The sequence below is a fragment of the Cydia fagiglandana genome, chromosome Z (genome assembly GCF_963556715.1).
Source record: "Cydia fagiglandana chromosome Z, ilCydFagi1.1, whole genome shotgun sequence".
Taxonomy (NCBI): domain Eukaryota; kingdom Metazoa; phylum Arthropoda; class Insecta; order Lepidoptera; family Tortricidae; genus Cydia; species Cydia fagiglandana.
This window is the reverse complement of record NC_085959.1, coordinates 31,678,409-31,703,614: the sequence shown is the minus strand read 5'-3', so window position 1 is coordinate 31,703,614 and position 25,206 is coordinate 31,678,409. Positions and strand designations below refer to the sequence as shown.

The 25,206-nt window shown below is 37.1% G+C and overlaps 2 protein-coding genes across 2 annotated transcripts in view; both read left to right on the top strand.

Annotated features, from left to right (window-relative positions):
* LOC134678845 (ATP-binding cassette sub-family C member 4-like) overlaps positions 1–22,475 on the top strand; it is a 33,727-nt gene extending 11,252 nt beyond the window's left edge. The window contains exons 11-25 of the mRNA XM_063537550.1: positions 2,298–2,435; positions 4,497–4,664; positions 4,990–5,103; positions 5,227–5,471; positions 5,654–5,700; positions 6,573–6,782; positions 7,217–7,447; positions 8,020–8,126; positions 12,610–12,733; positions 13,602–13,775; positions 20,173–20,300; positions 20,751–20,873; positions 21,197–21,319; positions 21,423–21,583; positions 22,148–22,475. Coding sequence (XP_063393620.1) covers positions 2,298–2,435; positions 4,497–4,664; positions 4,990–5,103; positions 5,227–5,471; positions 5,654–5,700; positions 6,573–6,782; positions 7,217–7,447; positions 8,020–8,126; positions 12,610–12,733; positions 13,602–13,775; positions 20,173–20,300; positions 20,751–20,873; positions 21,197–21,319; positions 21,423–21,583; positions 22,148–22,427 — 2,373 coding nt within the window. The 3' untranslated portion in view covers positions 22,428–22,475. The remainder of the gene's footprint in view (positions 1–2,297; positions 2,436–4,496; positions 4,665–4,989; positions 5,104–5,226; positions 5,472–5,653; positions 5,701–6,572; positions 6,783–7,216; positions 7,448–8,019; positions 8,127–12,609; positions 12,734–13,601; positions 13,776–20,172; positions 20,301–20,750; positions 20,874–21,196; positions 21,320–21,422; positions 21,584–22,147) is intronic.
* On the top strand, positions 3,570–3,938 carry LOC134678865 (large ribosomal subunit protein eL42). The gene has a single exon (XM_063537586.1). The coding sequence runs from the start codon at positions 3,598–3,600 to the stop codon at positions 3,910–3,912; it is 315 nt and encodes a 104-aa protein (XP_063393656.1). The 5' UTR covers positions 3,570–3,597; the 3' UTR covers positions 3,913–3,938.
* Positions 22,476–25,206: the final 2,731 nt, after the last annotated feature.

Below are 25,206 nucleotides of genomic sequence, written 5' to 3'. Positions count from 1 at the left end.
ACCATTCTGTCAAAATAGGCCAAACGGATTATTAGTAAGTGAATTAATAAGAGAGTACCTTTGCAGCGTTTTGTACTTACGTCTTTTTACTAAGAAAAGAAGATTTTTTGCAATAACTCAAAAACTACTAGACCGATAATGTTTGCTATAGTTTTCATTGAAAGTATTTATTAGGCTCTTATTTTTTTTCATATTTTTAGGACCCGTGGTTCAAAATTTAGAGAGGGGGGGAACACATTTTATTTTTCCTTCAGAGCGCTTATTTCCGAAAATATTAACTATATCAAAAAATGGTTGTACAAGACGTTAGCAAAAAAAATTAAAAAAACGGAGGTACCCTAAAAATTTTAATTTTTTAATTTTCTATTTTTCTGCGAAAATCTTAATGCGGTGCACAGAATACATCTACTTACCAAGTTTTAGTTAAACAGTATAGTTCTTATAGTTTCGGAAAAAAGTGGCTGTGACATACGGACGGACAGACAGACAGACATGACGAATCCATAATGGTTCCGTTTTCTGCCATTTGGCTACGGAACCCTAAAAACGGGAAAAAATTACGATTGTCGTATGGGAGCCCCACTTAAATATTTGTTATTATGGCGGCAACAAAAATACATCATCTGTGAAAATGACAACTGTGGAACTATCACGGTCCATGAGTTACAGCCTGGGTGACAGACAGACGGACGGGTGGATGGACCGACGGAGAGACGGACAGCGGAGTCTTAGTAATAGGGTCCCGTTTGTACCCTTTGGTACGTAACCCTAAGAAAATACTGAAGTTTCTCCAGCATGTGCGAGTGTTTGAATAGCCATTCCATTTTTGAAATTTGTATAGAAATAGTTATTTACGATACAATTGCGAAAAATAGGAAACTAGTGGAGAATCACGTCCGAAGGGAGTTTCGCATAGGTTTCGCCCTCATGACATTATTTATTTGCTATCCCTTCAAGCTTGATTATTTTGGTCACATAATTCTATTGTCATGATAAGATATTTAAAAAAATATATCTTATCTTTTTGTAATTGTCAATGTCGAGTAATTGTCTTCATATTTTTTGCGTCGTATTTACAATACAAAACAATATACCACAGAAATAATTTTAACACATCGAATTTGAATTCAGCTATTCAAATTAATATGACACTACAGTTCGTTTTTTTTTAGCATTAGAAACAACTTCGCGAAGTAAGCTTGTGGTTCCAAATTCGGCACTTTTAGCGGTAATAATTTGAAGTAAATTATATGTATTTACCATGCTACATTAGATAATCCAATAATTATTAACGATTAAAGAGCCTGATAAAAACTGCACGCGTGCTTCTGTGGAGTTCTTTCTAATGCTAAAAAAACGAACTATATTTCCTGACAAAACTAGTAAAGCTTTACGAATGCTCAATTGCTTAGGCCATGTCGAAATCAAGGAATTTTAGTACATACTAGGAAAGTGAATCGGGTTTTATTAACGATAAGGAATTACAATTTTTCAGAAACTCAGACTTAAATTGAAAAGCGTAGCAGTCATAGAGTGCTCACTCCTTACAAAGAAAAAAAAACTATTTACAAGAAGTTTTAATCGAGCTAGACGAAAACTTACTTATAATAAGATTTAAACTTAGTAAATATTAAGTTATAAGCAAGTTTCATTCATACGGTTTATCATACCTCCCATAAAACTTAATCTATCTAACGATTTCGATGAAATTTGCTGGCCAAGGGGTTTTTGAGGGCCATAAATCGAAATCATCATCATCATCATCATTTCAGCCTATATACGTCCCACTGCTGAGCACAGGCCTCCTCTCATGCGCGAGAGGGCTTGGGCTATAGTCCCCACGCTAGCCCAATGCGGATTGGGGACTTCACATACACCTACGAATTTCTTCGCAGATTAATGCAGGTTTCCTCACGATGTTTTCCTTCGCCGAAAAGCTAGTGGTAAATATCAAATGATATTTCGTACATAAGTTCCGAAGAAACTCATTGTACGAGCCAGGATTTGAACCCGCGACCTCCGGATTGAAAGTCAGGCGTCATATCCACTCGGCCACCACTGCTTATCGAAATAGCTAGTTTTATCTTATCTCGCATTTTTTAGTTTTTGTATATTTTCCGAGCAAAACTCGGTCTCCCAGATATTATTATTAAGTATGAAAACTTATACCCCAGGGTATAAAATAGTTCATTAAAAAAAATCTCGTAAGTACCTTTGAAATGTGTGTTTATAAGAGCGCTATATTGTGTATGAGATCTATCGTTAAATGTACACTTACATATATGTATATGATACAGGTATGCAAAGTGTGCGCGCTCGAGAAGGATTTCAAGCAGTTTCCGTTCAGCGACCAGACGCTGGTGGGAGAGCGCGGCGTGTCGCTGTCAGGCGGTCAGCGCGCGCGCATCAATCTGGCGCGCGCTGTCTATCGTGAGGTAAAATATGTACCTAGTAAAAAAACCGGGCAAGTGCGAGTCGGACTCGCGCACGAAGGGTTCCGTGCCATAATGCAAAAAAAAAAACAAAAAAAAAGCAAAATAAACGGTCACCCATCCAAGTACTGACCACTCCCGACGTTGCTTAACTTTCGTCAAAAATCACGTTTGTTGTATGGGAGCCCCATTTAAATCTTTATTTTATTCTGTTTTTAGTATTTGTTGTTATAGCGGCAACAGAAATACATCATCTGTGAAAATTTCAACTGTCTAGCTATCACGGTTCGTGAGATACAGCCTGGTAACAGACAGACGGACAGACGGACGGAATAAGGTCCCGTTTTACCCTTTGGGTACGGAACCCTAAAAACCAGCTATAGTGCTAGTCGGGCTCGTCACATTAACAATTTTTTATTTTTATACAAAATAGTGTTCAATTTTTTTCCTGTACTTGTAGTGTACAACGATATACGTGCCAAATTTTATAGTAATAGGTCAACGGGAAGTACCTCATAAATATTGATTCCCTTGAGAGTTACGAAATATACGTTTTTTGCGACATAAACGGCTGTAAGTATCTTATTTTTACGTTAGCTTAGGAGTTTGATTTTTCACAGCTTCAAGGGGCTCTAGATCTGGGTATATAGGTATAGTTTTAGTTTCAACTCGAACTTGTCTCGTTCTTATAGTACTTGCCTATCTAACTTCTTTATACCTTCTTACCTATTAAGTAGGCATTAAGCCGATCACTGACTAACAGTCCGCCGGACGATATCGGCCGGTCAGTTGTTCGAAACTTTCAAATTTTTGTTCTAACTGACAGGCCGATATCGTCAGGCGGCCTGTTAGTCAGTGGTCGGCTTTAGGCATATTCTAAATTAAATTAAATTTTAATAGGTTTTGTTAAGTCATGCTACTTATTGAACGATGTGTCTCCAAATGTTTACGTATGCGTGCACTTTAGTCACTAAACCTTAAGCTAGCCTCACCTAAAATTGAATTATATAAATCGCATTAGGTATTTTATCGCGCACTGCAAAGTGGATTTAATGTTTCACTAAACGCTCAGGTAAATTATGGTACACGGAGCTTGTCAAGTGGCTATCCCGCCGCTGATAACTATTGGCAGGTTACGATTACTCGTGCAAAGTCAAACACAAAAATGGTGAACGTACCTAAACAGCGCAGGACGTACTGCAAAAAATGCAAGGTCCACAAGACCCACAAAGTGTCTCAGTATAAGAAGTCCAAGGAAAGACACGCCGCCCAGGGCAGAAGGCGTTACGACCGCAAACAGCAGGGTTATGGTGGTCAGTCCAAGCCCATCTTCAAGAAAAAGGCGAAAACCACCAAGAAAATTGTGCTCCGTCTGGAATGCGCTGACTGCAAGGTGCGATCCCAGGTGGCGCTGAAGAGGTGCAAGCACTTCGAGCTTGGTGGTGACAAGAAGAGAAAGGGACAGATGATCCAGTTCTAGGCGCGATAATAAATAAGAACAACTAATATGAAAAAAAAAAACTACCTACTAATAAAATAATGAAACCTTTCGAAAAATGAACAAAACTTAAGACGATAGTCGACGACCGCTTCTTTATAGAACTGTAGTTCCTCCCTGGGTATTGACATCACAGAAATTATTTTTACACATTTATGCCTCTTCGTTTTTTTTCGAATATATTATATATACATATTACAAGAGTTAGGTTAGTGTAGGCAGGCTAGTCCAGCGCTCAAATAACCAATGTAAGTGCGCTCTCCGATAACGCGCCTTTGATGCATCTCGATGACACATTTTAGACTGGTTCTGTAGCGTTCGACTCGCCGAACCTCAGTAACCGTAGAGAGACCACATACAGCCTCGCAAAATATTTTTCCATTAGTTTATTTTAAATCCTATTCTACTTATTATAGAGTCGTAATAGAATAACCGGTTAAAGCGATCCAACCTTTTTAAGCAGGTAAGTAGCACGTGCGGTTTTGCCTAACAATAAATAGAGGTTCGGGGCCAGCTACAAATCGAACGACTATATTACATGAGTTTAATTTATGTTTATTTTGAAGGCGGACATCTACCTGCTAGACGATCCGCTGTCGGCGGTGGACGCGAACGTGGGCCGGCAGCTGTTCGAGGGCTGCATCAACGGCTACCTGCGCGGGCGCACGCGCGTGCTCGTCACACACCAGATACACTTCCTCAAGGCCGCCGACTACATCATCATCCTCAACGAGGTGGGATACAACATACTTAACTACTACAAGTAACATGTACCTATACACCCGACTACTACTAAAATTCAACTTGCTTCCTTGTTATAGATACTTACCACCATGATAGTGGAATACCATTGCAATAATTTATCTATAGAATAAAATCTATGAACAAGATGATTCCATACAAAGTATACAAACACAGGATAACATCAATTATACCATATAACTAGTAAAGTAAAGTATAACTAGTAAAGTCGGGGTGAATATATTTACCTAACACTAAAACCATTTGCAATGTTGAATTGAGTATAAACCAATAATTTGGAAAATTTCCTTATTTCAGGGCAAAATTGAAAATATGGGAACATACCAAGAATTAATAAAGAGTGGTAGAGACTTGACCAGATTTTTGTCGGAAGACAAAGAAAAAGACAAAGATTCAATCAGTCTTAGCGCAGTAAGTTTGTCATCGAAATATATATCCTAAAAGATTTCAGAAATCAAATTAATCGAAGTTAAATTACCTAACTACTTAGGAAATACTGTCTCAAGGATTTGGTATTTTATGTTTTTCTTTTAGAAAAGTGAGGATAAAGCAAACTTGTTTAAGAGAAGTATATCCAGAGTGAGCGAATCCGAGGAGCAGCCAGAGTTCAAGGCCCAGGTAGCGGTGGCCGAGGAGCGGCAGTCTGGCAGCTTGCGGCTGGAGGTGATCGCCGCTTACTTCCTGTCTGGCAACAGCGTCTGCTACGTCCTGTTCACGGTGGGCGTGGTGCTGGCTGCCACCGCGGCCGCGGGCTCTGCCGACTATTGGGTCAGCAATTGGTAAGCTTATATTTAATATGAATAATAAGTGAGGTCGAGTGTTAACTGACTCGTACACGCTACATTAGATTTTATAGCAACCCGTTAGGTAGACTTTTGTACCTCTAAACAAGCAGATAAGTAACGTAATACATGTATAAATGGAAAGTAAAATTCAGTTAAGTATTTTGTCATTCTTACAGGACAAATGAAATGGCAAGACATGAAGAGGAAGTAGGAATCGACACCGGTAAATAAATTTGTTTATATAAAAAATCATTCTAGCAAAAAGAGAAGATTGGGGTCCCTTTATTCACACCAACCCAACAATTGTTTTATAAGTATGTCCAGCTACTAATTGTAAGTAGTTTGATTTGTGACAGCAAGCAAGTAGATTAGTTTTATGTTCATATCATAAGTTATAAAACTAGAAAGAGGGCGGATTTCTTACGCAAAAAGCTTAAATACGAACATAATAAATAGTGCTATTCTATCTAAAACAATGATGATTGACGAGGCACGCGACATTGTATGGTATGGTGGTTAATTGTCTCTAGATAAAGTTTTCTTCACCTATTTTATTTTATTTTTAATTTTTCAATATAAAAAGCATTGACGGCTAAGCCTAAGTTCTGGGGGGCTAGAGTCAGACCAAGAATAGTCTGCAGCGGATTTGATAGCCCACGCAGTGTACTTAAGTGTTATTTTAAACTTCAAACTTCTATAAAATTATGACGTATAAATGACATTTGCACTGCGTGGGCTATCAAATCCGCTGCAGACTTTTTTTGGTCCGACTCTACCACGAAAACAGAAATTCGCAAATTATAAATAAATATTATAGGACAATTTTACACAGATCGACCTAGTCCCACAGTAAGCACAATAAGGCTTGTGTAGTGGGTACTAGACGACGATATATACATATAATACATAGGTATATATAATACTTATATACATAGAAAACATCCATAACTCAGGAACAAATATTTCGGGGATCATTCTCTTTTACTCCAATGAAGATGTAATTAGAGTGACAGAGAAAGATGCCCGCAATTTGCGAACTTCGATTTTCTCGATTATAGCCCTTTATATAACTTTGGTAAATGTTTGATCGCACAGATGGCGGGCTGGATGAGCAGGTGGGTCGGTTCACGACGCGGCAGTACCTGATCGTGCACGGCTGCATCGTCTCCGTGCTCATACTGCTCGTCAACGTTCGCGTGCTGCCCTTTGTGCAACTCTGCATCGCTTCATCCCGAAAACTGCACAACAATATGTTTTCTGTCATGTTGAGGGGCATCATGCGCTTCTTTGACACTAGCTCTTCAGGTAACCCACATTCTAAGTACTTTCACCATTTAATTTTAATAGGGAATATTATGCAAAACTCTGCGTACAGGGCGTCCCTAGGCCAATCACATGGCCTACCGTGAAACACGACAATCGAAAGTTAGGTTACTGCCTCTCTATCACTTTTGCCTATTCGATCGATAGAGAGACAGATAAAGTAGATTTTCACGTTTCGTGGTAGGCCACCTGTAAACGAAATTCATACTCATATTGAAAACTTGTCAAAAACTGGTTGAGCCTAAATAGTACCTATGTTTAAGTTACTCTACGAGTATGGTTTATAAACAAATTAGTGTTGCACTCTGGCGGCAGACCATTGCAGTAATACCCTCTATTAGCTAAATAATATTGACGTTAATTAAAAACAAAAGAAAGGCGCTAAGCTACGAGTATTACTTTGGAGCTTTTTACAGGGCGTATTTTAAATCGCTTCACCAAGGATATCGGCGCGGTGGATGAGATCCTGCCGCGCACGCTGCTCGACGTGTTCCAGATCTACAGCACGCTGGGCGCCATCTTGACTCTCAACGCCATCGCCCTCTACTGGACTCTTATACCGTCTGCGGTGCTCATTACCATATTCGGGATCTTTGTTAAAATCTACTTAAACGCTGCTCAGAGCATTAAGCGTCTAGAAGGCACAAGTAAGTGGTATTAAGCCGTGTACTGCGTAGGTATCAATGAGATTTTTGGAAATCTACATAAGCAATGGTCACGATAATACAATTATGTTATCTTTTTAAGTTTTTAGCCCATACTTATATCACGGAAATCAAACTTGTCATGTCAATATTTAACAGGATTATCGATGTTTCATTTTATCAAGTTGCACTCGATTCCTGACTGAAAAAGTTCCAGCTAGTTATGGTTATATCACCATAACGTTAATCATATAAACGCATGATATCTTAGTTAGTTAGTAAGGTAATTAGTTAGTTATCCTGGGCATTTTCCGCAAATCGACAACCATTTTGCGTGAAACGCGTGATAGCTTGGTAAGATGATGAGTTATATAAATTCGTAATCGAATTAAAGTAATCAAATTTAAACTGTCGTGCATACTAACACTAATTATACGGTTTAACTCGCGTATTTTAGTCACTCGCGTGATATGTTTTGGACTGACTAAAATACTTGAGTGAACAGTATAATGAATTAATTATAATTATCTTAGGTACCTACTTAACACAGTATTTTTCTTTTCGTTTATTTGCAGCAAAGAGTCCCGTATTCGGCTTAGTGACGTCTTCTCTTAATGGCATTTCAACTATAAGATCTTGTGGAGCCCAAAAGAAACTAATTGATGATTTTGATCGGCATCAGGTAACTGTTCAATTATTTAAATCTTAAAGGAACCTACTTTAAGTAGCTTTATTATTTAACTAGCTTTAATATTCATCATCATATATTTAAGAGTATGACTCTTGTCCATAGACCTAGGATTCGCTTGCGCTTGACAGACAGCTTAAGTGTGCGAAAGGGAAGCCATCACGTATATGAACATCCCATAAGTGCGAAAGAGTCAGACTACCAATGAGAAAACTTAACCACTTTTGAGTTTGACGACGGCCGCGGACGGCCAAGAGCGTATCACGGTAATTTTCAAATTGAAAAATATACATGGATTAGGACGAAAAGTATTAAATAAAGTAATTCAGTGAAGATGGTGTCTTGTAGTTTGCCGGATTGCAGTGTCACAGGGCCAAATAATCCAAGCAAATACTCATTTCAGAGGATTTATGATATTCCGAGCGAAATTTTCATAGCGATATTTTGTCAAATTAACAGCGTAAAAAGTGTAAGAAGCCGGTTTATACAGTTCATTATAAGTTTTTCTTCCGTTCCGTGCTAATATTTTATCATATTAGTCAATAATTTAGAATATTTTGTGTAAAAACATAAACTGTTAGTTTACGCTAGGGCTTGACAAAATGTTCATATGACAGTATCGATAACTTGTCGGTATATTAATAGCTATGTAATTATTTCTTCACAAGACATCATTAAGATATTATCTTTTATAACCGACTTCAAATAATAACGATTGTTATACTTTTTTGAAGGTGTTCATGTTTAGCGTGTCATGATAACTTCACTTTCCAACACAGTAAGAGTTACATTAAGATAAGTCTGCAACGAATTTTATGGCAAACGCAGTGCAAGTGTTATTTATACGTCATAATGTCAATTTTAGTGTTTAAAATAACACATTTGAAAAAGTAGTCGATAAAGCAATCAAACATCGACAGATTATTAATATGTTGTAACATGACATCACTATTTTTGATCTCACATAGACAATTTACGCACTCACTTGCATTTCATTTTTGGTCACACTTTTGAAGATTGAGAGTTGTTCTTTGTCATATAAGTAATTCTTTGCTCTTGTCGGTGGAGCAATTTCCATGTTTGGCGGTCCTCCGCCTTTTCTTTGACAGCCCGATACGACACGACGTTGATCTTTTCCTTTATTTGATCCATGTACGCTCTCCTTGGTCTTCCCCTCTTCCTGTTTGCTTCAACTTTCCCTCTATGATATTTTTGATAAATTCGTCGTGTCGTATCAGGTCTCGTATCAGGTGCCCAAGCATCCTTCCTCTTCTATTGTCTATAGTTCTTAACAAACTCCTCCTCTCTCCTAGTATGCGTAAAACCTCTTCGTTAGTTTTCTTTTCGTCCAACTGATCTGAGTTTTAATATTAAAATAGCAAAAATGAAACAGTCCGGCCACCGGTCTGACAGCACGTCACAGCCATTTTACTCCACACTTACATATATGAATGATATAAAGTATATGTATAATTTGGAATATAGGTTATTTTTATTTATTTCAATTATTGACTTTTTATTGCTCAAAAACATACCGATTAAATACACAGCTACAAAAAAATTACATATTCTAAATTTTATAATAACTCTGACTAAATATTAAATGACAATAGAATATTTGACCTTAATATCAAGAGTTATACTATGTTTTTCAAAGATTATACAGTATTTTTGACTGAGCGAGCGCAAAGCGTCTCTGTTTCAAGTTAGGCAAAAAGGCTCTCCGACTGTCCAGCTGTTCTTCTCTGCAGGTCGCATTTCGTAACCGATACCAGTCTAATTTTGTGAGCGGATTCGATAATTACGAGTAATTATTTCATTTTGAATTAAGGTACATGCCTCACTTACCTTATGTAATTTTTTTGTCGATAATTTTAATGACTGTATCATAGGGGCTCGAAAGGTCTACCTGCAGCTTACAGAGCTACAAAATGAAATTATAACGAAGAGTTCACCCGTAGTTAAAATTAGTATTAACCCAATTAATTTCGAATGACCAGTTCTAGGTAACTTTACCTTTAAACAGCGTTTAAAACAGTTCTTAACTACAAAGGAAACCGCGTATACTACATACAGGTTTTACGATACATTTTTGTGTATATTTTGTTGATTACAATATCGTAGGTTGTACTTAATGTTGCAAACGCTTCGTGCAGTGAGGTCCCTTGTGCTAGCCCCGCAGAGCTGAATAAGTGCCCAGGGTATCCTGTTGCTGACTATCTTTCAAAGCCAGTAGCTTGAAATCGAATATTCTTGTGCAGTAGGCAATAACCTTTGTATGGAGTTAAATAAAATTACAAAATTGATGAGAAATTGCGTGTCCATCCAATATTTAGTTCACTGAGATAAAAGTCGTGAGTTTTACTCCTACATTAACTAATTTTTATGCTCAGTGCTTCTTAAATTTTTTGTGCCTAGGCATTTGATACTCGCAGATGCCGTTTCAAGGTTTCTTTCGGATGTTAGGAATATGTATTTTTTTTTACATCTAAGCGTCCGTAACTATGCTTACTGTTGACAGTTTACAACCGTAACAAGTATCGAGTCGCAAGGAATCATTTCCGTAATTCAACGGTATGTATGAGATCTTCATATTCCTTTTTGTGATTTGACAATATGCTGCCATGCGAACGGTTTGCGCTGAGTCCCTCTTTTGTTATTATAGAACATTGTTATAAAATAAAATAACTAATACATTGTAGAGGAAAATAGAGTGCCACGGCGCACCTATTAGAGCTAGGTACCTATTAGCTTTTAGCAGGGCTAGCACAATTGTCAGGGCGCCAGTCTTTTCTTTGTCTAGCTTGAACAGAAAAAATAATAAAACGGCCAAGTGCGAGTTGCATTCGCTTCCTAAGGATTGAGGGCCAATACACTATTGTTACAATGTTTTAATTTGTTTCCGTGTGTTGTTGGTTTATATGCAGTATATTTCTTTACATTTCTGCACCAAGTTTGAGGAGTGTATACGCTTAACCGTTAATAGAACAGTAAAAAAGGTTTCTTGTGTCTTCCTTTGTTTTTTTTTTCTTGATGTGTAATGTTATTTAATTTTTATATTATTTTGTTGTTGTATGTATGGGCAAATTAAATAGAATTTCAATTTTTTGATTATTATTACCTACAGTTTATGAGCATGAGCCCGCTGAGCGACACATAATAAATAAGAAACATTTAAAACCGCGTTTTTTGTGTGGGAGCCCCCATTAATTTAAAATCATTTTTATTGTTTGTTGTTAAAGCGACAATAGAAAAATACACACAGAAAATGCCAACTACCTATCTAAATACTTTTAAAATTTATTAAGATGAAGCCCGCTGACAGACAAACGGACAAACAGCCTGAGCTTAATAAGTAATAGGGTTCAGGTTTTCACCTTTCGGGAACGAAAATATGCTATAGAAAAAGCCAGTTTGTTTCGGTTTAAGTACCTACAAATTGTTGTACCATCACGTCCTACAATGTCAAATCCCGGGGGTCAAATTCAAATATTCTCCTCACGTTCAGACAGCGTGTTACAATTGCATTCAAGTCGTATTTACGTTTCAGTCTTTCATAAATTGATTACCTAAGTCCAGGCTCCCACCTTTCCCAGTATTACAGTTGTTTCCGGGTATCTTTTATGCAAATCCCTCCTCTTAACTGCAAATCGTAAGATTTTATGATCAGTCGGACCCGGTTTTTATTTTAAAATTTTCAGTTTGTTATTGTGAATCAAAATGAAACGTAGCTTCATGATATTAGGAACGCTTTACTTAATAACTCTGCTGCGCACGGTGTAATACTTCGGTTTAATATTATAGTAGCGTCAAAACAAAGAAATCAATAAACAATACATAATTACACACAAATAGTCACACACACGTCTCTATTGATTTTATCCTCTGAGGACAGAACTCTCTAAATTGCATTGTGATCGTTACCCTGAGGCCAACTACATATTTCGTTTCCTGAAATCGCAACACAAAGTGGTTATTTTTATGCATTTAACAATGATAATGGCGGTTGACTAAAACCGAAACCTCAGGATTTCCAGTGTTAAGTTTAAGTAGGATTTAAAAAATCTAATATCAATTGATTCTATGTACCTATACATATATTGATTTGTTCCAAAAGTTATTACTTATCGGTTTTTTTTTGTCCAATTAGGCCCACTTGCACCATTCCACCAACCCGGGGTTAACCGGTTAAACCTGGAGTTACCACTACAGTTTGACACTAGGTTAATGGTTTAACCGCTTAACCGCGGGTTAGTGGGATAGTGCAAGTGGCCCTTAGACAGCTAGATAGAATGAAGCGACCCAAGCCACACCCAACAAAAGATTCAGTCTTCGATCTGTTGTGGTCAAAAATATCTGCGCAAGACCCTAATGTTAAAATAATTTAATTTTGATGTTTAATTTCCACATTGATTGTGTGTTTAACATATTAATGATTAGGTACCTATATAAATTAATGTAATAATAATACTTTCAGAACTTGCATACGGCTGCTTGGAATGGCTTCTTAGGAGGGGGTGCAACTTTCGGCTTTTATTTGGATACGCTATGCTGTATTTACTTGGCAACTATAGTATTTGTCTTCTTATACGTTGACTTTGGTAAGTACCGGTTACGTTGTCGCATTAAATGTCCAGTTTAGGCAGGCGTGGCTCACTCCGCGATTTCGTCGCTTTGCTACAGGTAAGTAGCTAAATGTCCATCCGTTCGACCCCAATTTTGGGGTTTGCCATAAGCCGCGCGTGGCGCTGTCGCCACCTAGCGGCCATATCTGTGCTGATCGTGACATAAGCGTTTTGTTAGAAAGTGAGTCTTCTGTACCTAGTATTATTATTTATTCTGTGGTTTAGGTAAGTACGAGTACATATGCGTAGGTACTATTGTGAAGGCACTATAGTTATTGGAGCCGATCTTAAAACACCGCACACTATGTTCACTGTTCATATTCTGTCAACTCCTCCGTCCAAATTGTCAGGATTTTCAAGTGTGGGATATCGGCTCCTAAAGCGATGTCGTATCGGATAATACATTGAGCCTAAATCTAAAACAATATTAAGTAAAAAAAAGTTTTGTTAGATATTTATGTTTGTTTTTGTTTGTCTGTTTATGTTTGAGTTTTTTGCAACAATATCGCATTGGGTTCTGCCTGTAATGATATTTGTATGTGTGGAAATAAATTAAATAAATAAATATCTGGGAGACCGAGTTTTACTCAGAAAAATAAAAAAAATCGCGTTTTTTCAGAGATAAGACTAGATCGATTTATCGCCCCTGAAAACCCCTAATATAGCAAATTTCGTCGAAATCATTACAGCCGTTTTTGGGGTCCCCGAAATAAATATATAAGAATTGCTCGTTTAAAGATATTAGATAGAGAAATAAATAAATATACAAGAATTGCTCGTTTAATGGTGTTAGATAATACAAATGTCCGTCGTGTACCTGATACTAAAGGTAGGAACGTTGCAGGCGGAGCGATCGCGATCGGCAGCGTGGGGCTGGCGGTGACGCAGAGCCTGACGCTGACCACGATGCTGCAGCACGGAGCGCGGATGCTGGTGGAGTTCCTCGCGCAGCTCACCAGCGTCGAGCGCGTGCTGGAGTACAGCCGCATCGACACCGAGACTAACCTATTTGAAGGGCGTAAGTTTATATTCTGCAACAGGCTATTTATTTAAATAACTGAGAAATAAAAATAAATAAAAATAAAAGAAAGTTCCAAATCCAAAAGCGCCAAAATTGCCCTGGGTCTTACGAGATTAAAAAAAAACTGTACTTGGGGAAAAAATAAGTTTTACTATTAATTATGGATGCTTTACGGTTTCTATGAGAGTACAGCATTGGTAATCTGCCAATTATTGAAAGGTTGGATAGTACAGTCACGTCTGAAAATATCGATACAAAATGTCAAAAATAGGTATACGGCCTTATTGCCATGATGATTAAGGTAATGAATACATATTTTTGGAACTTAGTCCGTATCGAAATTTATAAAAATGTGGCCGTATAATATAAATGCACTATTTAGTACCGTTTAAAAAAGTATCATTTCGTACTTGAGGGTATCACTAAAAATATTTAATAAACATAAAATAACAGGACAATATATTGCTAAACTTTTCCTTGAGATATCCATGTCTGGTGAGAGTTTTCGTCAAGCAGAAGCACAAAACACAGAAGTAATAGAAGTGAAACGTATGTCTATAGCGTGTGGCAAGATTATGGTTAGCTGCATACACTTTCAGCACAGACTATTGTCAGTCGTGTGACAGTTCAGCATGGCGCTTTTGACATGTCAGATGTGAAAACGATTCCAGTAAAAATTAGAAATAATTACAAATATGCCGTGCTGCTCCATTTTGGAGTGTTAAAACACTAGTGGGACAAAAAATATTAGATATGGAGGCATTTCATATCATCGGTAAGTATTATTTTATGTAATATTTCAATATTTTTTACATTTTCGGTTTCCGCAAGGATTTTTGGATTGTTTAGTACAAATATCAGATTTATGTAAATGAGATAAGGTTGATATCTACTTAGCGTAAAAGTCATGTACGGGTGCGCTATTCGCCCACAGTGCGAGGACCATATCAAAAAAGTTACCGATGTCGATGTTCGTATAAATATACACAGTTCGGTTTGTTTATGTTCATACATGTTCTTAATAATTTATTTTTGTTTTGCCTCTGGATGATCATATCAAAAAAGTCGTCGCTTATGCACATTTTATATTATGTAGGCACAAAATATGTTCTTACTTATTTATTCCAATTCAATGGATTATTTGATTTTAAGTTTTTCTTATAGTATAGTATCTAGTATCCATACATATAGTGCGTCAAGCAAATCTTGTCAGTAGCAATGTAAAGCAAACTAAAGTAGGGCAACACTCAAAGAGTAGTATTGCGCTAAGAAAAGCAGCAATGTACAATGTACATCGAACCAAAACTTTTTTTCCGCTGAGCGCGCCTTGTCACGTACGACGTACGTCAGTTCAAATTGTCACTCGCGGATTCTCTATTGAAAATGTTTGAAATTGTTATTAATACGTATGGACGGACAATTTAAAAGCGGTGTGTGATGTTGATAAAAATGATTAACTAATTTGAAGATCTCAAAATAAAATTGTAAGTGGACTATGCCGTTAAACAAGAATGTATGAATAAAATCATTGCTTAAGCAGGTAGATGTCATACTGGATTTTCATATTTTATTAGATTTCTCAGTTGGCACTGTAGGCATTGTAGGCACCTTAGCTTTAATTAAGCACAGTCTTGTTTAATATATTGGTATTTAATGGTGACACAGCAGAAATATCTCTTGAAATAGAATCGATTCAGAATGTAAACATTGTAAACCATTTGTAAACAAACAAGATGATGGCTGTCATTCACGATCCACATTCCACAGATAAAACACAGATGACACGCGATTTTCGAATTATTCGAACACAGTGTTGCTAACCCGCGATTTTTCAAATTTGCCGCCGTTTGCTACTGACAAGATTTGCTTGACCCAGATATTTATCAATTTTCTCTATTAAAATACGAGTAGGTAAGGTGTCAGTTTTAAGCTGTCACATAATTTTACTGCCGGGTATTTGCTGGCCAGTCTAAAGCCCGCTCCACAAGCTTGCACAAATCTTGAAGCGTTCTTCACATTGGATGCGAGTACACACCATGCTCCGGTAAAAACGTGCATAGTGCTATCTCGCTCGTACATCAGAGCGGCATTTCTATCCGCATTATTGCGTTAAGTTGATAACCGTCTAAGTGCAAAAAATATTGTTAATATTTCCATTGTTTATAATTAGCATTTTTTAATAATTTTGCATACGAGCTTATATCGGAGATTCATATTGATGTATAACACAACATTATTGCTTTGTTTTGCCTTAAAATAATAACGTGCTAGTTAATAAGTATTGTGAACACTTATTAACTACACTTACACTAACTTGCGTATTTTTTACGCACGCATCTAGTGAGAATATTAATTGCAGGTAAAAAATACGCATCTCGCGTATTTTCACGCACGCACACACGCATCGCGGTGGGAGGGTAAGAAATTTGATTTAATTAAAAAAAACTATAAGTACACAACGGGTTAGCACTAATTGGCTAGCAGGTTATTATTTCGCGTCATTACAAAGCAATATTGTTCTGGGGTGTGCTAAAGAGTAACAGTTTTTATTATATACCTACTCGCTTACAGTTATATGCGTGGTTGGTGGCGTGATTACTTTCAATACGAGATTTTTTTTATTAAAAAGTAAGTAGGTAAGTACCTAATCGTCGAAAATAAAGTAATACATATGTATAAAAAAACTGAATAGTTTACGTGTACATTGATAATTAATAAGCGTTTATCGATATCACACCGAATCATGCACATCCCTATCGCATGTGTCAACCTCATAGTCGAATATTTTATCCTATCGCATTCACTCTTGGAAAAACCATGCAAGTGTAAAAGGGATAGAGCATAAATGACAATTTGTCAATGATTTGTGTATTTTACAAAAAATAAAAATCGTAGTGCAATTTTGACATAATTTTCTTGACTGTAAAGTTCAAATTACTGTGATGGGCAAGGGCTCATAATTCCTTTCGAAATAAGAAAATATGGCCAATTTTTGTGACAGCGTTTTGGCGACATAAAGCCCTGCTACACGGTCGCCGACAAGCCTACTAACCGTCTGACCTTGGTCTGTCCTTGGTATGTGGGTCCGTCTGAGTCGTCCGGCTAGACGGTGGCAGACCACAGTGTGTTCAGAACTCGCGGACGGACAACACGTAATGCAAGCGCACAAAATGGCCCCGAACCTTTCAGAAAGTTGGCGTGGCATTAAGTACCTACTCAGTGGCGTATGGCCCTAAGGGCGGCGTATGCCACCCCTGGCGGATTGCATTTTGTTTTTCTTCCTTGACTTCTGGGGCGGCAAAACTTATTGGCCGGGGCGCCAAATTTCATAACCTACTCATACTAGTGCAATGACAAAAAAATAAGTTTTTGGCAAAAATTTAATTTTTGGTACAAGCTTTTATCGCTGACTGTACTTTTCTTTCCACAGGCAACTAATACTCGTCGAGATGATTCTAAAAACCCCAAACACAATTAGGTCGCGTTGTTCTAACACAGGGTTCCTATGGCCACCTCCTGTCTCCATCATCAGATCAGCTCTATGATACCATAATAATGCATTGTCACCCGACTTATATATGTATGCAAATTTTCAGCTCCATCGGAAACTAGAAAGTGAGTCTAATTTAACTTGCTTGTACTTATACGCAAGCGACCGGCCAGTCAGTGATTACCCCCAGTATTAACTCTATAATGATAAGTGAAGTTACTGAGCTTGAAATTAATACACTTATCCGCCAAATGAAAAATAAAATGAGTTTTGGTATGGATGAAATTCCTGCGGTTTTAATTAAATTATGCTCAAATGAATTAGTACTGCCTTTACGCCTCCTAATAAACCAGTCTTTAACCGATGGCGTTTTCCCTGACTTGTTAAAATGCGCAATAATTAAACCCATACTAAAACCGCGAGGTTTGGAAACTGAGCCAAGTCAATACCGCCCAATTGCACTTCTGCCCACCATTTCAAAGTTATTTGAAAAAGCTATGGTAAACCGCGTGTATAATTTCTTTGAAAAATATGGGATATTAGATAAAAATCAGTTTGGATTCAGAAAAAAACACTCCACCGTATTAGCCGTTTACCACTATATTCAAGAAATTCTTAGTCACATAAATAACAAAAACTACGCCATTGGATTACTTCTGGATATGTCAAAAGCCTATGACCGCGTATCACATGATATTCTGTTGCGAAAATTATATGGCATGGGGATCAGAGGTAACGCATATAGATGGTTTCAAACATATCTACAAAACCGGCAGCAGTGTGTACAAATCAACTGGTACTATACAAACTCGGGAGAGACAAAAACCGTAACCTCAAAAATGCGACATATAACATGTTCAATCCCCCAGGGAAGTGTAACTGGTTGTCTCCTATTCCTCGCTTATATAAACGACTTGCCCAAAATACTAAACATAAACACTAAATGCGTGATGTTTGCTGACGACGTGTCCATACTCATAAGTAGTGATAGTAGCACAGAATGTAACGAGCGCTTGTCAGAAGTATCAAAAACAGTTTGCGAATGGCTAGTAAACCATAATTTAGAAATAAATATAAGCAAAACTAAAATAATACAATTTAAACCCACACAAAAAGCCGCATTAGAAATGACATTACAGATAAATAATACAATTATTGAAGAAGTAGCTGAATTTAAATTATTAGGAATAACAATTGATTCAAGTATAAATTGGAAATATCATATTCAATCCATCAAGAGTAAATTGAGTAGCTTTATATATGCACTAAGTGTTCTCAAGGCCAATACAAATCAGAAAACCGCGTTATCAGCCTATTTTGCCTTCGCCCATGCATGGCTCCAATATGGTGTAATATTATGGGGAGCCAGCACTGATGTACACCAGTTACTCATATTACAAAAGAAATGCATCCGCATTCTATCAAATACTCGGGTACCAGATAGCTGTGTTCCACATTTCATTAAACTTGAAATCCTTACGTTACCCTCTATTTATATTCTAGAAGCAGCTCTATTTGTTAGGAAGAACATGAATTTATTTAAACAAAAAGTAATAAAATCACAGAGACGAAATAAATTAAACCAGCTAGAATTACCAATTTCAACATTAGCAATGTTCAGAAATGGTCCGTATTACCGATGTATACTAATAGCGAATAAAATACCAGACGTAATAAAAAACGAAACCAAAGATGAATTGTTCAAACGAAAACTTAAAGATCTGTTAATTAAAAGGTGCTATTCTATTACTCTGTTGAGGAATTCTTAAATGATACAACCTTATCGAACTAAAAATATAGGTACATATTAATGTAAATGTTATAATAAAATGTATCATCCTCAAATAAAATGTATCATTTTCTTTTACACTCAATTGATAAGCAATGAATAAATATTTTTAATTTATTATTAATTATACAACATAAATGTTTTTAATTAATTTATTTTATTGTCGATGTTAAATTTAACCACTTGTAAACTAGTCAAACCGAAAACTATTTTTAATAAATTTTAATTTTCTTAATAATTTTCCACTACAAAATCGTGTCATGTTGCATGCCATATAAAAATTAGGTTAAATTTACTGTAGTATTAAGTTTTAGTTAAGTACTTACATTGCTATGTACCCTAACAGGGTTCATGTGAACACTAGCTGTAAAATGCTCTTTGTAAGACCTTATGTAACACATGATTATAAATGCAATAAATGAATTATGAATTAAGATTTGACCCGTACAAACATATTTACATACATACTTACATTAGGTATATTGCTAAGTTAATAAAAAGCTTGTAAAAAAGAAAAGGGTATATGAATGAAACGCTGACTCAAAAAACGGCATTTGTTGAATCATTTTAACTTAATAAATTTGCTGGACTACGCTACGGGGACATACATAACTTTCTGAGAATGAAGAGGAAGGTATTTGATGAATTATTAGAAATGCTACTGAGTACCCATGGCATGGCTATTAACCACACGAGCGCACACGGCGCGTCCTCCAAGCGAAATGGCCTAGTGCGGTCGGCGACGGGCGGCCACACGGTTCCGGACCGACCGCTCAGACCGCGGTCGCTGGCGCGCGCTCGCATGCCAAGGGCGTCCGGAGGTCAAACGAAATTTTGTTGGTAACAACTGTCTACACGGTCCGGGACAGACCAAGGCCACGCGGTCTGGGGGCTTGTCGGCGACCGTGTAGCAAGCCTTATAGGTTCTCATACTAATCCAGGCACATGCCGTTTCCCGTCAGAGCGCGGCGCGCTCATTCTTTCTTCCGTGAGCAGAAGGGTACCTATTTCGTAATTCTATGTATGGAGTGGTTTAATGTAAACACAATAAAATTTTGAGGAGTTAGTTATTTATTGCGTACATTTTACTTACACTTTTTTGTTTGGTTTTACAGAGGTGGCTACTCCTAACATGTGGCCATCACAGGGCAGGATCGTATTCCAAAACGTGAACATGCGTTATGCGCCCGACGAAGCCCCGATACTAAAGAACTTAAATATTACAGTCGAAAGTGGTTGGAAGGTTTGTATAAACTTTTGAAACGTTCTTGACCTACGTAAATAATGACATACCATTAGGTTAATCTGAAGACAAGAAGAAACCATGTTTGTCTAACATAAACAATTATTGGTAACTACCTACTACAGTACGGTATCGAGTATACTTTATTTCGACGTCGTTATTATATAAAGCTGGCGACTTATTTGTAACATTTGCTTGTTTAAGTAGGTATCTTTTCAACAAAAAATATTGTGTATAGGTTACCTATAATGTAACATTAAACTATACATGCCCACCTAAGTGCACCAGATGTGCGGAGTAACGAAAAATGATCACATAAGTAACACTCGCATTTTCTGCAGCCTTCATATTCGTGACATAGCTAACCTAAGCTAACATTTACACGATTTATAAACTGAAAGTTAATACGGGAAGATGGAATTTGGGTACTTACCAAATTATTTCCAACAGGTCGGTGTAGTGGGTAGAACTGGCGCTGGAAAATCGTCCCTAATTTCTGCATTATTCAGATTTGCATTTTTGGACGGCACTGTCACAATTGACGGATTGGATACATCGCTGATAGCTCGACAAGTGAGTTTTCTTTCTTCCCGTTTTATGTTATGAGTGATGAGTTGATGATACTTAAATTGCGAAAACAAATGTACATAGTTAAGGGCCTGTAATTTTCCATTGTGTTTCGACATTTTTAAGCAGTTTCTATATAAGTTACATGCATGAAACTGTGTTAGCTTATGCTATACTTATACATTTGTTATATATTATATATTAAGTACATTAAATACAATTGACATGTTTAATTTTCCTAAGGCCTGCATTATCTACACATTAATGATAAGGCACTTGCGTTTAGCAGCAAATATAGAATCTCTAAATGTACGATATTTTGTTTTTAGGATCTCCGAACCAAAATTTCTATCATACCTCAAGAGCCAGTCCTATTCTCAGCAACAATTCGTTATAATCTAGACCCGTTCAATGTGTACAGTGACGACGACCTCTGGAGAGCACTCGAACAGGTACGAGTACGATACTATTATATACCGAGCCAATATATTTTAAATGTATTATACTGGTACTACGAGTACTAGGTACCTATAAACTACATTTTATTATTTTCAGGTGGATATGAAATCTGCAATACCTTCTCTGGATTTCCTAGTAACCGAAGGAGGATCTAATTTTTCTGTAGGGCAGCGGCAATTGATGTGTCTGGCCCGTGCTGTACTCAGATCGAATAAAATTTTGATTATGGATGAAGCCACTGCCAACGTAGACCCTCAGTAAGTAAAAGTATAATTTGCAATGCATTGGATAATTTGGACGGACTTGTAGAATGTTGTAAGCAAAAAATAATGTGAAATGCCATTTTTTTAAGTCATTAGGATCGAGGCTTTTAGGAGGGGAGTAGGTAAGAAGCAATGTCAGGAATGAATCCTATTACACAACTACTAGCTTCTGTCAGCGACTCAGTTTGCGTAAATGATGATGAAGTATTGATAAAAACTGTCCTATGTCCTTCCTCGGTCTTCAAACTAACATATCTTTTAAACACATCTTAATCGTTTCAGCGGTTTAAGCGTGTAAATATACAGACAGCCAGAGTTACTTTCACGTTTATAATATAGTAAGGAGATTTACATAGGCATTTATTGCTTTATTGTATATAATTTACGGAGATATTTTATTGGAAACTAAGTTATTAGTTATACTAGGTTGCAAATTCAATGAGCAATGTGTTACTACAGTGACGACATAGTATAGGTACAAGAGCGAGTGCGAGTATAAAACAAATAAAACACTTTTAAAATGAGTCAGTACCTACATTGGTTATAATTTATTTTCAGGACTGACAATTTTATACAGAAAACGATCCGCAGCAAATTTGCTTCATGTACGGTGTTGACGATCGCTCACCGGCTCAACACCATCATGGACTCGGACTGTGTGCTGGTGATGGACAGCGGCGAGGTGGCGGAGTTCGACTACCCCTACCACCTGCTCTCCGACCCCAACAGCCGGCTTTCCTCCATGGTCCGGGAGACTGGGGACTCGAACATGGCTCGCCTGTTTCAAATAGCCAAAGATGCCTATTTCCAAAGTAATCTGAAAGAAAATGCCTCATGAACTGAATCCAAATTAATTTTAAGAAAACTCCTCATGAAATTTACTAATACCAAAGTCAAAAGGTGAGTTTGTTTACGCTGTTATCACGCTGATGGTGGATCCACTCTGACAGACAGCGCTATGTACATATCTATCACCAGAGTTTCGTCCAAATGGAAATAGGCATCTAATGCGAAGACCGCTACCCTGCCGGCCTAGCCAAGGTTACAATCGCTATCGCTTCGACAACGAAAACCATTATGTCTCTCTATCACACTTCCATATTAGTGCGACAGTGACAGTTGCGTTTCGATCGCTACGGAGCGTAAGCGATCGGCATCTTGGCTACGCGGCCTGATTACTCCGACAGAGTACAAATAAAAGAGTGCCTTTTTATTTAAAGAAGATTTTTTACAATTTAGGTAGATAATTGGCATCTAATTTAATTAATACATTTTACAATAAATAAATAGAGGTTTCCATATACACACATAATGTTACTTTTATTTTACTATCAACATTCCTACTGGTGAGTATTTTATGTTAAAGCTTGATGATCAAGGTGAATAATAATATCATCTTCTTCCTGGCGTTATTCCGGCATTTTGCCACGGCACATGGGAGCCTGGGGTCCGCTTGACAACTAATCCCATGATTTGACGTAGGCACTAGTTTTTACGAAAGCGACTGCCATCTGACCTTCCAACTCAGAGGGGAAACTAGGCCTTATTGGGATTAGTCCGGTTTCCTCACGATGTTTTCCTTCACCGAAAACCGACTGGCAAATATCAAATGATATTTCGTACATAAGTTCCGAAAAACTCATTGGTACGAGCCGGGGTTTGAACCCGCGACCTCCGGATTGAAAGTCGCACGCTCTTACCGCTAGGCCACCAGCGCTTGTCGCTTGTGGTGAATAATAATATGTTTAATTTAATTAATTCTAACCTTAGGAATTTAAAATTTATATAGCTATAAACTTTGTTTTCGCAAGAGTACTGATGAAAATAATATTATAAGGAGATATAACTAGCAAGGTCTTCAAAATTACAAAGTCGAGTCATATACAATATTAACAAAAAAAAATACAAAATATAATTACGAGTATATGTATTATGAGTATTATGCCCCGAATATGTGTCTACCTACAGTAGGTACCTACCGAAAAACGATCCTCCTTTGCTCTAATATTCGCTCTACTTTAAGGAAATGTTGAATAATTCTTAAACTATTCATTATTAAATATTCAGACGAATTGATATTAAGAAGAACGTCTTATGTAACTTAATTTTTAGCGGAAAAGCAACGTTATGAAAGGTTTATATAGATATGAAGCTATGAATAAGAAGCAAAAGATATCCATTGTTATAGTATAGTTTATTGGGGGCGCAAAGTTGTGCACCAAATTAAAAGACCCCGCCAAAAAAGAGAGGTTATTATATGACTAACGTAGCAATTCAATATGTACACGGTGTAACATGACGAAACCGAATAATTTTAACAGCGTAATCCTGATCATATTTAGAGACAAACATGTCCTATAAACTTTTTTGAAATCCACCTAGAAACCTCAATATCATTTTTGAAGACCTATCCATAGATACCCCACACGTTTGATGAAAAAACAATTTTTGAGTTTCAGTTCTAAGTATGGGGACCACCAAAATTTATTGTTTTTTTTTATATTTTTGTGCGGTAATCTTAATGCGGTTCACAGAATACATCTACTTACCAAGTTTCAACAGTATAGTTCTTATAGACCTGACCAGAAATGAGTGGTAATGATAACTATATTACTCGTAGTTCAAGGTACTCAGGATCTTTCGTCCTGACGTAATGAGGAGTGGAGCCCGGCAGGTACTCGCGAGTGGAAGTGTGAGTGAAGCTTGATGGCCTGAGAGCCCGGCCTAAGGCCAGAAATACGTTGTTGTATCAAAATCGGTTGGCAGCACGCTTCATAAACCGCATAAAAACATAAATTCTCTTACTTTTCTTCTCGCACCATTTTTATTACATCTCTGTTTAGCCCTATGGTTGACTGGTAGAGAATGCCTTTAGGCATTAGGTTCGCCATTTGTACATTATATTTGTATTTTGTGCAATAAAGTTTAAATAAGTAAATAAATAAATAAAACATGATGTTTGTCAGTCGATTAAGTATTAGATATAAAATAGTTTCTTACCTTTTAATAGACTTTATACGACGAAAAGTGTAGGACTAAAGGTTGCGCACAGCGTTGCTGTTTAGTTGAAACTGTTACGTATAATCTTTCTTTAACCATAATTATAATCGATATGATTGTCCAAGATAACGCCGACTACCTCTACCTTCCATAACGGCGACGACAACGCTGACGAAAGCGGTGACAAGCAATCACTTTGTAAGCGAGGCTAAAGACAACCAAAAGCAATCCTGCCAAGAAAATTTGGGGCTTATATTTCTTAGCGTAAGAAAGGATGCGAGATAGCAACGAGTTAACCTCAGATGAGCAGGTTTCAGCGCAGTAGACGTTAAGATCCGAGCCTTCGAGAACGGCCATTAAAGTCATTATTATACACATCATTAATATACATTTTTATTCTTGAACATTTTCAGGTTGATTCTTTTCAAGTTGTTATGTTACTGTTAATCGTTTCATTGTTTTGTTTATTTAGGTTGACAATAAGCAAAAGTAACGCCATCATAATGTCAGTCTACTCGTACCTATAAGTGCAAGAAGGTTTTAAGGTAGATGGATAGGGAATATTAGGCAAAGCTCTGCGTAGGTGGCACCTTTGTGGCACATAAAGTAAACAAACC